This window comes from Propithecus coquereli, unplaced genomic scaffold (assembly GCF_000956105.1).
Source record: "Propithecus coquereli isolate 6110/MARCELLA unplaced genomic scaffold, Pcoq_1.0 Scaffold503, whole genome shotgun sequence".
NCBI lineage: Eukaryota > Metazoa > Chordata > Mammalia > Primates > Indriidae > Propithecus > Propithecus coquereli.
Window position 1 is genome coordinate 808,194 of NW_012150875.1, and position 14,831 is coordinate 823,024.

Below are 14,831 nucleotides of genomic sequence, written 5' to 3' on the forward strand. Positions count from 1 at the left end.
TGACAGCCCCCTCTTAGCAGGCGAGGACACCCCTACATTAGCGTCGTGGTAAGGAGCTGGGTGAAGCGAAGCTTCCTGGCCCCTCATGTTCAGATGTTGCCCTGCAGCCGGGCAACTCTGACCTCTCCCTGGGGTGGTCCCAAAGATCCCATGCCGAGGCTCTCTGTCAGTCAAGCACAGGGAATCTTGAAAACAGAGGGCGGCTGAGCAGGGCTAATTGCAGAGCGTGTTAGTGCTACTGCTATCATTAGTATTAATTACTCTCTGAAGGCCGCAAACGCTGTTTTTCTCCCCAGACCTGGCCCCAGCAGCCAGCCCAGCTCAGGCTGGTGACCGCGTGGGCGAGGAGGCTCGGAGGCCGCAGCCTGCTGGGGGAGGCCAGCTTCTCAGCTTGGAGGGAGCCCTCCCCACTCGCAGGCTGGCCCGGGAGGACTGGATTTATCTGCACGTGGTACTGACAGCTTGAGGTTGGACTCGCAGAAGCACAGGCAGACGCAGGCAAATGCCAGCAGTCAGGACTCAGGGACGCTGAGTCGCCCCCAAAGAGAGGAGCCCTTTGCCAGAAAGCTGAGAACTACTGAAAGCCCTAAGCGGCATCTTTAATTCATGGCCCCGCGTTGAGTGTGTATTGCTAGATTCGAATTAATAATCATTAAACAACAACCTGCAGGCTTGGCAGAGCAGCAGGCACTGTCCCCAGGCACCACCCCGGCGTCCTCTCTCCAGCCTCACACACTCCCAGGGGTGGGGGACGGGCAGGGACTGTGGGACGGGAGACTCGGTGTGGTCCCCTGGCCACCGCCGGTCCTCGAACTGCCGGTGATGAGGAAAGCAGGAAAATCAGGACTGAGCCTTTGGAAGCCCGTCTAGCGATCAGCGCAGCGGCGCGTCCCGGCCGGGGGTCCGCGGACCCGAGTCTCTGCAGGGCATAGGCCTCGCAGGTGTCGGCTGCTGCGCTGACCGCGTGGGACACGGCCGGGTGTGGAAGCAGCGGGGCCGCGCGTCCGTCCGTCGTGACACGGGGGAGGAGGTGGGTCCTTCCCCACTGAGTCGAAGGCGCCCGTGCGGGAGGGCGCAGTCCGCAGGGTCAGAGGGGTCCAGGGGAGCCACCTTGCCGGGGAAGGCCGACGTCACAGCCACCAGAGGAAGGCCGGCCCCAGCACTAGGGGCAGGAGGGGCAGAGGGGCCACGCGAGGGTCCGGGCCCCCGCCGCGGGGGGCCTTCGGCAGCGCCGGCCAGTGCTGCGCGGGCCCCGAGGAGTCGCGGGCGTCCCCGCCGCAGAGCACCAGCGGCGCCTGGTAGGAGGTGGGGCGCTTCTCCGGGGTGTCGGGGCTGGACCCGTCCGTGGGCCTCTGTCCGGTGAAGAGCAGGCTCTGCCCCAGGGCGTCGCGCTCCACCTTGAAGAGCTCGTACTCCACGTGCGGGAGCCTGATGCCCAGCGGCAGGCACCCGTTGGTGGCCGTGACGTCCCGCTCGGCGCCCACGGTCCAGGCCCCGGGGCCCCCGCAGCTGCTGGGCTCGGAGAAGTTGAGCATGGCCGTGGTGACCCGGTCCATGGGCGTCACGTGGGCCCGCGTGACCTCGAACACCAGCTCGGTGGCGCCGCGGACCCTGGCGGACGGCGCGCCGCGGCTGTAGCGGCCGGCCGCGAACACGGTGAAGGTGGGCTGCCGGCAGGCGGGGTCGGAGAAGTGGTGGTAGCGCCCCTCCCAGGAGCGGCTGGGCCCGTGGAAGGCGAAGACCCGCGTGAGGAACAGGACGGCCGGGCGCACCTCGCAGCCCGCGCTCACCCAGCGGCCACCCAGGCGCAGCGGCAGCGCCAGCTGGGCGGGCAGCGCCGGCGGGTGGCGCACGTCCGAGCGGGCGACCAGGCTGCAGGCCGGGCAGGGCCGAACGTGATGCTGGCAAGAGACAAACAGGAAAAGGGTGGCTGTCCCAGGTGGAGAAGGCAGGGGAGCAGCCAGGGCAGGGTGAGGTCACCATCTCTCCTCCTCCCCGCCTCCAGCCAGGACCTCTGCACTGCGCTCTGATCTAGGCAGCCTCGCTCCCCCGGGCCTGGGCACTGAGGTCCCTTCTACCTGGAGCTGCCACCCAGAAGGGCCAGCCAGCTCCTCCCTCCTTTAGGTGTCAGCTCAGAGCGGCCCTAGAGAGGCCTGTGATCACCCCATCCGGTAGGGGCATCACAGCGCCCTCTTTTATTTTTCTCATAGACACACCATCCCCATCGTTTCTCTTTTCTCCGCCCCTCCCCCTTCATTAGATTGTAAGTTCTAGAAAACCCAACTGCCTTTCTGTGGCTACTCAGTCCCCAGGGCCTAGCACAGTGCGTGGCTCCCAGCAAGCACGTGGTCATTGCTTGAATAAAGGAGAGATCAACGGGGGTGTAGGTGGCCTTATGTCTGAGGATTTGAAAGAAGTCGTCCTTTCTCGTGCCCAGCCTGCTTGGTCTTGATGTTCGACCATTAAGCTTCTCTTCTTCCTTGCTCTTGTTACTGCATCCTCACGCTCTCAGGTCCTCCTGAAGGGCCAGGCGCTCTGCTAAGTGCTTCCCAGCCACCTGCCACATGTCACAGCTGAGGAAGCTGAAACCCAGAGGGTCAGCTAGCCCACCCAGGTCATCCAGCCCGCAAGGGTAGAGGCTGCTGCAACGCAGCCTGGCATAGGCCATGCCTGTCTGAGCCCCCATTATTCGACCCCGAAAGCCTCGTAGCATACTAGGTAGAGAGGGGAGGCTTTTTATCTTTAGAAATCTCACATCGGAAGGTGAGCAGTATTGCTCTACCCCCTTGGAAAGTGAACATGGCAACAGGGATGAAAAGCCATCAAAATGCTCGTGCCTTTGGAGCCTGTTGCTCAGCGTCTGTGCCAAGGAGATAGCTAGAGAGCTGCAGAGACCCATGGCTCAAACACATTCATTCTGGTGTTACATAAAATGGACAGAACCAGCCACACTCGAGTTTTCAGGTGTAGCCACAGCCCATGGGTGCCCCAGGCTAGGAACTGGTTTTCCTCTATCCTTGGCCTGATTTACAGTTGCCCTACCTTACAGATTCTCAGGAGCTGGGTTTATAGTAAAACATGTCAACAGGAAACAGATGCTGAAGCAAATTGCGTGGGAGTAGTCAGTCTGCATTTTGGAGTGAAAAGGCACAGTAGAGGCCAAGAAGGAACCAGATACAGATATCTTATGTTTTGTTTTGTTTTTTTAAAGGAAGCTGCTGCCCAGAATTTAGTCCAGAGCACCATTCTGAAAGGTAAATGGCCTTGGAACTGCTACTTGTCACAGCTGATGTGGGAATGAGCAAACATCCCCTGCTTTTGGGTCAAGGGTCCAAGCAGGACAGGCCAGGGTAAGGGGGCATTTTGAGGGCCCAACTGGGAAATTGCCTCCAATATATTTTTTCTTGCATTAAAAGAAACAAAAAGATTTCCACAAATCACTGCTGGGTGAGTTTCATGTCAAACAAGGGATGTTTGGGAGTTCTAGCTCAGAAAGAAAATGTTGGATGATTGAGAATTTGGATTGCCACATTTTAAAAGCTCTTATTATTTATTTTTATCATGAACCTAAACTCTGCTTGATTTCCGTAATATAGAAGACCACATTGCTTTGGTTGGGGGATTTTGACCCAGAGTGCTCGAAGGCATCTGAAATGCCAGCAAATGGCTGCAAAAATGTTTGTGACAGAAACAAGCGAGCTTGGTAGTTAGCAGGAGTGTCAGTAATTGGGATGCCGACTGATAAGAGTCTACTTTAATTTAGGCATTTTAACCCACATTCCAACTGTTGTCACACTAATGTGTATCGACAGGACATAATGTGTTACATCAAAATAATCCCAGAGCTGCCCTTCCCTACTACAGAGAAGAAAAAAAGAAAAAAAATTAGATATCCTCTGCATGTAGAGGGGACATTTGGGGATGCTAGTTGGTAATCTGGGGCAAGTGGTTTTCTGCATAGCAGAAACAAATTAAGAACTGGCAAGCTTTTAAGGTGAGGGAGGAGATAGAACAGGCATTTCCTTCTCTGGTGCTTTTGAAGGTGCTGAAATAAGATTCCCATCTCCACCAAAAATCTTCCGAGCATCTTTCTGCAGAGGTCCGGAGTTGCACGTGTTAATAAACAAGGCCTCCAGCCAGCAGAATTCACACTTGTGCGGAAGCCAAACTCGTACTGGTTTAAGCCTGTTACATAAAGTTATTTCTCAAACAGCAAATAACAGTTTCTAATTAACCCCCAGAGGTGACACCGGGCTCAGATGATTTTGGTGGAGTGTTGGCTGATTGATTAGGATTCTATACCCAGGCAATGAATTTGGGGATGAAATTGGTTTTAAATTAACTTCTAAAAATGTTCATGTTTACCATCTGGTTTGGGTCATGGGCAAGGCCTGGGCCCCAGAGAGCATAAGGTAACGACTAATTCGTTATTTGGGGATTTATCTGCAGCATTTCCTTCTTTTAAATTATCTTTCTTTCTTTCTTTCTTTTTTTTTTTTTCCTGAGAAGGGGGGCAGTTGGTGTGCGGACATTTAATTTAATGTCTGTGCATCTGGCACCGCTCGTCTCTGCATACGTTTCTATGTGTTTTGCTTCTCGGTCACATTCCAGGCGGCTCTGGCCACCCGGGCTGGCCGGGCAGCAGGGAGGGCAGAGACAGCCACGGCCCCAGAGCCCTGCCTGGGGAGACATGAAATTGTCAGGCTGCAGCCCCCGGGGATCTGCCCTCTCTGCATTCAGAGCACTTTCCCTCCTAATGAGGTGGTGGGGGCCGGTAATCAACTCAGCACCCGCGCCTTCTCTTCTCTAAGTAGGATTAACGCCAGACCGGCCCAGAACATCGGTTGCCAAAAGGGGAATAATTTTGAGGTCATAAAAAGAACTCTGAGGCTGATTTTCTGATTATGAGAACTTCTTGTCTGCTCCTTCTCTGCCACCCAGATCCTGGCTTTGGAGGAGGGGAGGAAGAGGGAGAAGGTGGGCAGGCGCTGGGTCTGTCCCACCCCCAGTGTTCCCGCTGGGGGCTCTGACGAGTGGCTGCTCCCAGGGGTGGGAAGTTGCCCCATCTGGTTTAGTTCCTTGAGTGTCTAGTACACAGTAGGCACTAAATACATGCTAAATGATGTGAGGGCAGCCTAAGGGCTCAAAGAACACTTGATAGGGACGCCGAGCTCATCCATCCGGTTTTCCATTCATTTTCACTTTCAAAAAATATCCACTGGCTGCCTTGTGCAGAAGTACTAACCTCAACTGCATTTCCACTAACCTTTAACTAATAAAAGTTAACATTTCTTCCCGTTGTGAATGTAGGCAGCAAACCCCAGTAGCATCGGTAGAACCTCTGACTCTGTCACCAGCATCAGATTAACGGTGTTGCAGATGCTGGGAACGTTGTTTACGCTTGTCGCTGCTTTGACATGAGGGCAAATAATGAATTCATATTCATAGTATTCTTGTATCATAAATTAATGTTTTAAGACTTGGGTAACGTTTAAAATAGAATTGGTTTTCACTTAAATCCCATGCATTTTATCTTACGCTTTTAAAACCATTTTTCTGCAGAGGGGTCCTTAGGCTTTACCAGCCGCCAGAGAGGTCTCCGTCACCCCCGCACCAGCGACGTCGCGAGCAGTGTGCCGGGAGCACGCCACACAAATCAAGTTTCTTCCTGCCTGTTTGCTCATCAGGCAAAAAGGGCGACCAGATCTTACCCAAATTAGGACAGTACGTTTGCGATGGCTTCACTTAAAGTGAAATTCACCTGGGAGTCAGGGGGACCCTCAAAGAGAAGGCAGTTCCCATCCGACTGGAGCCCCCACCCGGAGGGTGGCCCACGGACCACCTAGGAGCTTCTAGAAATGCAGAATCCCGGGCCCCTCTCAGACCTGCTGAGATGGACTTTGCACTCGAACGAGATGCCCAGGCGATGCTGTGACGTCAGGGTTTAGCGCGGAAAGGTGTGTCTTGATGGCTCTGCCTCCCGGTCGGCAGTGAGGCTCCACGCTGAGATTTTTTTTTTTTTTTTGAGGCAGAGTCTCACTGTGTTGCCCGGGCTAGAGTGCCGTGGCGTCAGCCTCGCTCACAGCAACCTCAAACTCCTGGGCTCAAGCGATCCTCCTGCCTCAGCCTCCCGAGTAGCTGGGACTACAGGCATGCACCACCATGCCCGGCTAATTTTTTCTATATATTTTTAGTTGCCCAATTAATTTCTTTCTATTTTTAGTAGAGACGGGGTCTCGCTCTTGCTCAGGCTGATCTCGAACTCCTGAGCTCAAACAATCTGCCCGCCTCGGCCTCCCAGAGAGCTAGGATTACAGGCGTGAGCCACCAGGCCGGGCCACGCTGAGATTTCGATGGGGGTGGCATTTGGGTGGGGGAGACCTGGAGAAAGCCGCTCTTTTCCTAATTGATTCACCAACATTTGTTGGCCCTGATCAAGTGCCAGGCCCACGCCGGGAGGCGGCAGGGGCCCTGGCCTGGTGGGGGGTCTGGCACTAGAGCCCGCAGGTAATAAACGAGTAAACAACAGAGCTTCAGGGTGTGTTGAGCGCTGAGATAGACAAAAACGGGAAGTGTTAGAATGGCAATGGAGGGGACCTTTGAGCTGAGAACCCAGGGAGGGCAAACCTGCCCCAGCCCACGTGCCCAGCAGGGGCAGAAATGGGGCCTAAATCTGGAGCATGTGGGCTTGAGAGGACCAGGCCGGGAAGGCCAAACAGTGTTCCTTCCGGACAAAGCCAGACAGCCTTGTAAAGGCCTGAGAAAAGATGTCTCCAGCAGAGAGAACAGCCTGTGCAAATGTCCTGAGGCAAGGAGACCAGGGTGGGAGGGGCAGTGACAAGAGCAGGCAGAAAAGGGCTAGGCAGGGACCTGCTCACACGGGGCCTGTTGGTCTGGGGCTCAGAGATCTCCCTCCCAGGGGCCAAGACTCACCAGGGCGCTCTGCAGGGGCCGCTGGTAGCCGGTGGGCCGGTATTGCTGCCTCTCTGCCCAGTCCGTGTGGATGTCCCCCAGGTACAGCTCCTCCACCAGCCGGGACACAGCCCCGGGCTGGGGCTGCAGGTAGCGCTGCACTCGGACCAGGCTGAGCTCATGCATGGTGAAGCCCAGGGCCGCCATGCAGTCCCCCTCCGCCCGGGTGCTCAGCAGCTCATACAGCGCCCCTGGCAGCCAGGCCTGGGCGGGGGGCAACCGCCTCACGCAGTCCTGGCCAGCCTGGGTCTGGTTGAGGCGCCCGGTGACATCGAGCAGGGCTTGGCGGCTGTGGAAGACGATGCCCACCTTGTGCAGGTGGTAGTCAGCCTCAGTGGCGCCCCGGGTGACCCAGGAGGCCCGGCGCAGGCGGACTTTGCCCTTGATGAGCAGCGAGTGGGCAGGCTCCCGGCAGAAGGGGTCCCCGTAGTAGAACTGGTAGGCTCGGAAGAGGCGGTTGGGGTAGAAGGTGTAGGAGCGGGTGAGGAACTCCGGTCCAGGGCGCACCTCGCAGCTGCCAGGGGAGGAAGGAGACGGGGTTTGGGGAGGGAAGCGAACACCGGCCCCCCTGGGCTGGGCTGCTGCCTCCCAGCCTCCACTCCGGGCCTCGGCTCAGGTCTGTTCCCCGACGGCCTCAGCTGCCCTGACCGCCCTTGGTCAGCCCCGCCTTGGGGCTGGGGCCTTCCACTCAGTGCCTTATGGCCCCAACAAAAGCCACCTAGTTCTCCCTTCGTTCACTCCTCATCGCTCTAACCGGGGGCCCCTTTGCACCCTGCTGTACCGTGAGCCCTGGGAGGCAGGGTCCCGCCCGTTCCTCTCCCCCTCAGACTCCTGGCCCCTTCCTGGGCCTTGGCTGAGTGAATCGGGGTGACGGCTGCTTGTGTGGTGCCTCCCCCTTCAATAGGCTGGCTTCCCTGACCAGGGTCGTCCCTGTCTGTGACTCAGCTTGTTGACCTTTTCTGTAAAGGGTCAGATAATAAACATTTTTGTTTTCGTGCAACTGCTCAAAGTTGCGACTGGAGAGTTACCGCAGCTACAGACGGTGCATTGGGGAATGGGCGTGGCTGTGTGCCGGTCAGACTTCTTTCACGAGACAGGCAGCAGGCTGGACTGGCCCCAGACTCTGTCCTGCTGGTGGTGCAGACAGGTCCAGGGGACAGGGGCTGCTGGGGGACGGAGGCTAAATGACCCCGGGGCCCACGGCCTCCGGGACTCCCCCTCGAGGGCTCCGAGGGGCAGATGGAGGACGCGTTTGAGGGGAGGGCAGGCAGGACTCTTCACAATCTTACCCCAACCAAGGTACCCCCTGGGCTGCTGTGTTTTTGATGTTTTCCTACCAGGGCTGTTGGAGGAGAGGAAGCACCTTATCACCCTGCGAGGAAATAGTAATAATCCCCTTTCCTCCTCAGAGTCCCGAGTGCTGACCACTACGCGACAGAACCTCCCTTCTGTCCTCCAATCTTTCCGCTCATGTCGAGGGGAAAGTCTCTGCCGGGAGCGGCTGTGTCTTCAACGCCAGCTGCCTTTCCTCCCGGAGAGAACAGACGCGGAGCCTTGGGTAGGCAGCAGATCTGGAGAGGGTTTAATTATGTTGTTTGTGGTTATGGAGTTTCTTTTTACAGTGGCCTCTTATTTATGATAAGTGGCTCTGTTCACCATATCCAGGCTGATATTATGCTTCCTTTAAAAATAATTCTATTACCCTGCAAATGTGTGGAGTGGTACCATGTGCCAATTATACCTCAATAAAGCTGTAAGAATAAATGAATATGTTTAAGTAAATAAAAGCAAGTTGGTTTACAGAAAAATAGTAAATACCAGTATAGGTGGTAGTTACAAATGGGGAGGGGTGACCCACATCCCCGGGGGTCTCAGGCAAGGCCTGCAGAGGGGGGAGATTTGCCGAAGGGGACACGGCCAGTCACACTGGACATCTCGGTGGTTGCCAGACTGGACCCTTTCCCACACTTCTCCCAGAAACAGCAAGGTCTGCCTGGGGAGCACAGTGGTGAACTTTCTAGAAAGTTCTAGAAGAGGTTTCTTAGAAGAACTGCTCCAGAATGCTGTTGTCTCGGGGCAGGAGCAGCCTGCACCCCAGCTCTGTCTCAGAGTGACCCTGGCTAGTGGGCGCCTGGATCCCACCTGGACCGTGCAGCAGGCTGGGGGCTGCGTGCAGCCGGCAGAGCCTGGGAATGTGCTCAGAGTGGCTTTGCAGAACTCACGTCCCTCCCTCCACCCAAAGCACTAGCAGATGTTTGGCGTTGAGTTTCTCCCTGACCTCAGGAGGTACGTGGAGGACGTGCAGAGGCCAGTCCTTGACCCCAGAATGGGACTGGCCCAGGGGGATGGGGGAGGAGGGAGGGATGGGCCAGGTGCAGAGAGGACCACAGCTCCCTTCTCCCCGACCCCAGCCCTGGGAGGGGGGACTCAGCTAGCTGCTATGGGGTTTGTGCACCCCAGATGAGGGCAGAGCAGCAACTGGACCCCTGAAATGTCAGTGAGCCTGTCAGGTCAGAAAGAGAATCAGATGGGGCCTGCCACTTCCTGCCTCAGGGCCTTTGCACCAGCTGCGCCCTCTGCCTGGCTCTTCCCTTGGCTCTGTGCATGGCTGACTCTCATTTCAGCTCTCAGCCAAATGTCACCACCTCCAAGAAGCCTCCCGTGAGCACCCCCTAAAGAACCCTCCAGGCCACTTGCTGTCACAGCCATGGATTGATTTCTTTCATTGAGGAGCTTAGCACTATCTCAGGTTTATATTATTTATTTCTGTGTTCGCACGCTTAGCACGTGTCCTACCACCTACCCACACACCTAGCTCGTCGTGGGTACTCGAAAAGTATTTGTGTAATAGGAGCTTGAGGTGTTGAATGAATGGATTTTATCCATTTGCTGTTTGTGGCTGGGCGAGATGCCCGACGCAGTCCCCACCTCCCGCTGCACCCTGGGGCGAGTGGCAAACAAAGCCGTGGGCTTGGCAGGTCTCAGCCTCTTGGACAACCAGGCAAACTATGCCCATTTCACAGACGTGCACACGGAGGCCCGGAGAGGCAGAAGTCTCCCAACCCAGGGGCCCATGGTCGGGTGACCTGGGATCTTACCCAGTGGAGATCCAGGGCCCGTCGAGGCGCGGGGGCAGGACTGCAGTGCTGGGCATTCCGTCTGGCGAGGTGTGCTGACAGCGGGGTTCCCAGTGCAGGCGGCTGCCCCCTGCTGCCCCAGCTGCCTCTGCTGTGCGAGCTGCAAACCAGACAGGCCTGGGTGAGAGATCCCAGCACGGCCCAGGAACACCACCCGCCCCGCCTGCCTTCCCACCACCACCACCGGGTCCTCCCTGGGAGGCAGCAGGGAGATGGGGGTGCTATGCCCCCACCTCTGCCACAGAGCCCCCCCAGACATCCCCCGGTTCTGGAGCCAGGGATGGGCTTCCCATACTGGGGCACCTAGAGTTAGTTTCCTGACTCACGTCCTCCTGGGTTTCCAGGTGTGACCACCCTGGGATCCCAGCCTCCGGGCACAGAGCAGGCCAAACCTGCCTCCCATCCCTTGAGGCCACTCACTTCCCATCTCGCCTCAGTGCTGGGCCCTTGGGGTGTCCATCTCTGTATCTGTGGGGCCCAGCCCAGTGCCTGGCGCGTGGCTGGTGCTCAGGGGGTGTGTGGCGAGTGTGTGGGCGCAGGGCCCTTCTCACAGGGCCTCATCCCCAAGCCAGGGGCTGGGGGAGGAATCGACCGGCCCAGGGAGGAGGGTCCTGGGGGACGGACGCAGGAAGCAGGGCCAGTGCATGGGGCTCCCGGTCTTCTTGAGTGACCCCCAGATGAGCTCAGCTCGGCCCTGGAGACGAGTCAGGCCAGGGCGTGGGACTGTTCCCCATCTCTTCTAGGCACTGCTCAGAGGCGAGGGCGCCAAGCCCTTCAGCTGCCGAAGAGCAGCGGTTCCCGCAGAGACTGTCATCTCCACTCAGGAGCGACGGCTTGAGACGGCCCAGATGGCGGGAAGTTGTGGGAAGCTTGGCGGCGAGCAAGGTCCAGATATCACAGCCACGGGCTGTGCTCACAGGGGGCCGGCGACCCTGACGGCCCGGCTCCTGCAGAGGCCTTCCAACCCGGCTCTTCCCACGGAGCCTGCGGCTGGAGCGGGTGGGGAGCAGCTGCCTCCGGGGCGCTGGGGGGCCTGGCAGAGGCTTCAGCCCGCCGGGAGGCCCGGGAGGGGCTGGACGCTGAGTGGAGAAGGGGACAATGGCAGGTTCTGCCCCTTCCCCCAGCACATAGCTGCGCCTTCCCGTCTGGGGTTCCGGAGGCCGGGGGACCCACGCTGCCCCCTTGGAGCGTTCTAACTGGACACCGTGACCCCAAGCTCCCCGCGCCCCAGTGGCCTCTCAGGAAAGCAAGGCAGAGTGGATTCCTCGCTTCCCTCGAGGTCGGGGGTGGCATCCGGAGACTTGGGGTCTCCAGGAGCAACGCTGCCGATGACGACAGTGACGTGGCTTCTGCTAACCGAGTGTGGACTCCGTGCGTTTTACACATCATCTCGTCTGGCCTCTGCAGTAACTCTGGGAGGTGGCAGCAGCCTTATCTTCCTCTCGCCGTCAGAGAGACGGGCTCCTCGACATGGGTTCGTCTTACACAGCGTACGTGCCCCCCGAACGTGACAAAGCCGGGATTTGTCCAGGTGGTTGGACTTTGGGGTGTGATGGCTGAACTGCGGCTTGTCCTGCGCGCCCAGCGAGAGCAAGGGGGCTGATTTGGAGGCTTGGCAGGACGCGGGGCACTCAGCGAACACTGGCTGCACGTGCGGGCGAAGGAACGCCTCACAGCGCTGCTGGAGCCCTGGGCCCGGTGTATTCCGGGCTGACCCCACCACTGTTCACCGGCTCCAGTCAGCCCAGCAGGAGAGACGAGAGCAGACACCAGCCAGCCAGCGCTGAGGGGACCACACCTCCGGCCCCGAGGGCGCCCAGGGCAGAGTGAATAAAATACCAGTGGGGGTCTTGCAAGAGAGAAGCCGTGGCTTTTCCATTTTAACCCAGCACATCTAATTTGGGGGGAGCCCAAGCCCGACATTACGGGGGGTGGGTGGGTGGGCATCAAAGTTGGGCCAAGTCCCGGCATAACCCCACGCAGAGTCCTGAGCCTGACACACAGACACGCCTCGGCAGCAACACCTCAAGCACTGGGGGGCTTCTGCAATCAACTTCGTCGGCAGACGCTGGGTTCCCTGGATTCAATTCTGCAGGTTAATTTGAACATCTCGGTGTCAATGAAACCTGTCCGAAAGTGTGGATTCGGAGAATGGATGGAAGCAAAGCGAAGAAAAAGATCAAACGGGGTCAGTGTTATTTGCCTGGTGGGAAAATCGAGCTCACATCACAGAGCAGAATAGCGAATGGGCCTGAGAATTATCTTGTCGCCGTCTCCCCGAAAGTCAGGTTCCTGAGGAAATGTTTTCTGTTCTAAAGAAAACAGGCTCTTTTTTTTTTTTTCCTGTACCCTCCCTGAAGGCCCGGAGAAGAGATGGCCCTTGACATTATATTCTGTCACGAATCCTCAGATGCTATGTTTCTGCTAAGTTGTTTTAGTTTGTCTTGTTTTTCTGCGAGAAATTAGAGCTTAATTACGTCGGGAGATGAAGAGATACAGCTAAATCTCACTGCATTCAGAACATGTACACACAAACACAAACAGAACCAGAGACCTTGATGAGAACATCAGAGCGGAATATAATGTCGCCTCTTGGTTCTTCCGGAAGCCTCAACTTCAAGGTTGCAAAAATAAAATGAACCAATTATAAATGATTCCATGACATTTTCTCAATTGCATCTTTTTGCGGTAGATGTTTTTATTTTCTTTGCTTTTTTCCCCCCTCCCTCTTTCTCTTCCCCCAGGAAAGTCTTAACTGAAGGACCAAAGAAACGACACTGAAAGCAGATGGTGCCGTGGGCTGGGTTACACAACTTTTTCGCAGGGACCTGATAAACTGAGTTAAATACATGGACCAAATTGATTTTTATCAACCATGGATTTTTAATTAACAGTGGTATCCACTTACTGCCATTCATTATTTACTGTTTACCCACTAATTAAAAATTATGCTGCTTTTGCACTCATAAGAGCAGGGACATTTGAAATTAGATAGCATCGTTCAAATTACCTACAGAATTAAATCTAGAGTGCCCAATTGCTCAGACCAGGCTACCAGAGTTTGAAATATGATCTGCTCCAGCTCGAGGTGTTATCATGAGTCAGAACACCAGGGACAGGCTGCAGGGACAAACACCATAAGGAACCTGCCTGGGGCCTTAAGGGGCAAGGGCACTTGCTGAGCCCTACCGCGTGTGGGCACCTGGGATTGTCTCGGGGTCATAACGGTGCCCAGCGCCTCTGAGCACGTGTCATGGGAGTCCTGTGGTCAGATGCATTATCTGCATTATGGGTGTGAGCCCCCCCAAGGTCCTGGGGGAGGCAGTAGGTCAGCGCATGGATGGAGCCCAACGATCGACAGGTGCATGGACAGGGTGATGTCCATGCCCTCATTTTGCAGAAGAAGAAACTGAGGTTCAGAGAAGCACAGGGACTTGGCCATTGCCACTCCTCCACAGGCAGATGCTTCTTGGCCAATTTAAAAATATATATTTTGGTAAAATACAGCTAATGTAAAATGCACCCCTTAAGCCGTGTTGGAGCGTGCGATCCAGTGGCACTTAGTACACTCACGATACTGTGCAGCCACCACCGCTGTTTCACGCCGGAACATTTCATCACCCAGAAAGGAGACCTTGCACCCATTAACAGTCACTCCCCTCTCTTCTTAGACCCAGGCAATGATTAATCTGCCACGTCTATGGGTTTGCCTAATCTGGACGTTTCCTAGAAATGGAACCGGAGGATGCGTATCCTTTTCTCAGCTACTCTTCACAGCAAGGCGGACGTGGTTGTTCTATTTTGCAGATGAACAACGGAGGCTTAGGCAGGTTTCACTCCCACGTCCACAGTCCACGTTTTCTTCCAAGACCACGGAAGGAGCAGGCGTGGATCAGGAGGGGTCGGGCGGGGCGAAGATGTGGGGCTGAGACGATGGAGGAGCAACAGCTCCTCGCTTACCTTTCTTTTGGAGCAGAGGCAAAAGAAAAGCACTTTTCCTTCCTAATTGGCTTGTTCTGAGGTTCTTGAGACGAGGCACGGATGCCAGGGCGGGGTGCGAGGCGAGTTTGGGTGCCGTGGTGAGCTCTTCACAGTCCGGCGTCACACGCCGACTTCAGAGGGTGTTAAAAAGCAGCCGCGGTTCTCACAGCCCATCTTGCTGGGGACTGACTTTTAAAAGGGGGTTCGTCTGGACTTGATTTTAAAATATTAGGTAATTTGCAAGCAAATAGAATTTAATAAGCAAGTGCGTAAATGACTTGTGGATGTGGTAAGTAGCCCTGGGGTGGGGCGTGGAAGACAGAAGAAGAAGCGGCTCAAGGAGAATTTGTCACTTTTCCTCAGGAGTGCAGAAGGGAGCGTATGAGTCCCCTGGGGCTGCTATGACAAAACACCACAAACTGTGTGGCCGAACACAGGAATTTATTCTCTCACCATCTGGAGTCTGAAAGTCTGGAGTTTGAGATCCAGGTGTGGGCAGGGCCGAGCTCCCTCTGAGGCTCCAGGGGAGGGTCCCTCCTGGCTTCTTCCAGCGCCAGGTGGCTCCAGGCATTCCCTAGGCTGTGGCTGTGTCGCTGGGATCTCCGCCCCACCCGCCCCGTCTTCACATGGCGGGCTTCCCTCTCTGTGTGTTTCCTCTGCCTGCGTCTCTGTATCCAAATCTCCCCCTCCTTTCTCTTATAAAGACACCAATCCCCGGATCAGGGCCCCCACAATCCAGTA

The 14,831-nt window shown here is 56.3% G+C and overlaps 1 protein-coding gene across 1 annotated transcript; it reads right to left on the reverse strand.

Moving 5' to 3' along the window:
• Positions 1-1,130: 1,130 nt before the first annotated feature.
• On the reverse strand, positions 1,131-10,536 carry APCDD1L (adenomatosis polyposis coli down-regulated 1-like). The gene is made up of 4 exons (XM_012656469.1): positions 10,530-10,536; positions 10,071-10,209; positions 6,934-7,486; positions 1,131-1,901 (listed from the first exon to the last, which is right to left on the reverse strand). Exons 1-4 carry the CDS (start codon positions 10,534-10,536, stop codon positions 1,131-1,133), a joined length of 1,470 nt encoding a protein of 489 aa, XP_012511923.1.
• Between the last annotated feature and the right edge of the window lie 4,295 nt (positions 10,537-14,831).

Bases quoted from the DNA above. Each gene is read 5' to 3' on its own strand.
- APCDD1L (XM_012656469.1), bottom strand. The intron at 7,487-10,070 runs GTAAGATCCCAG...CTCCCCTGGCAG, and splicing joins GGGCCCTGGATCTCCACTGG to CTGCGAGGTGCGCCCTGGAC. The intron at 1,902-6,933 runs GTGAGTCTTGGC...GTCTCTTGCCAG, and splicing joins GGCCCCTGCAGAGCGCCCTG to CATCACGTTCGGCCCTGCCC.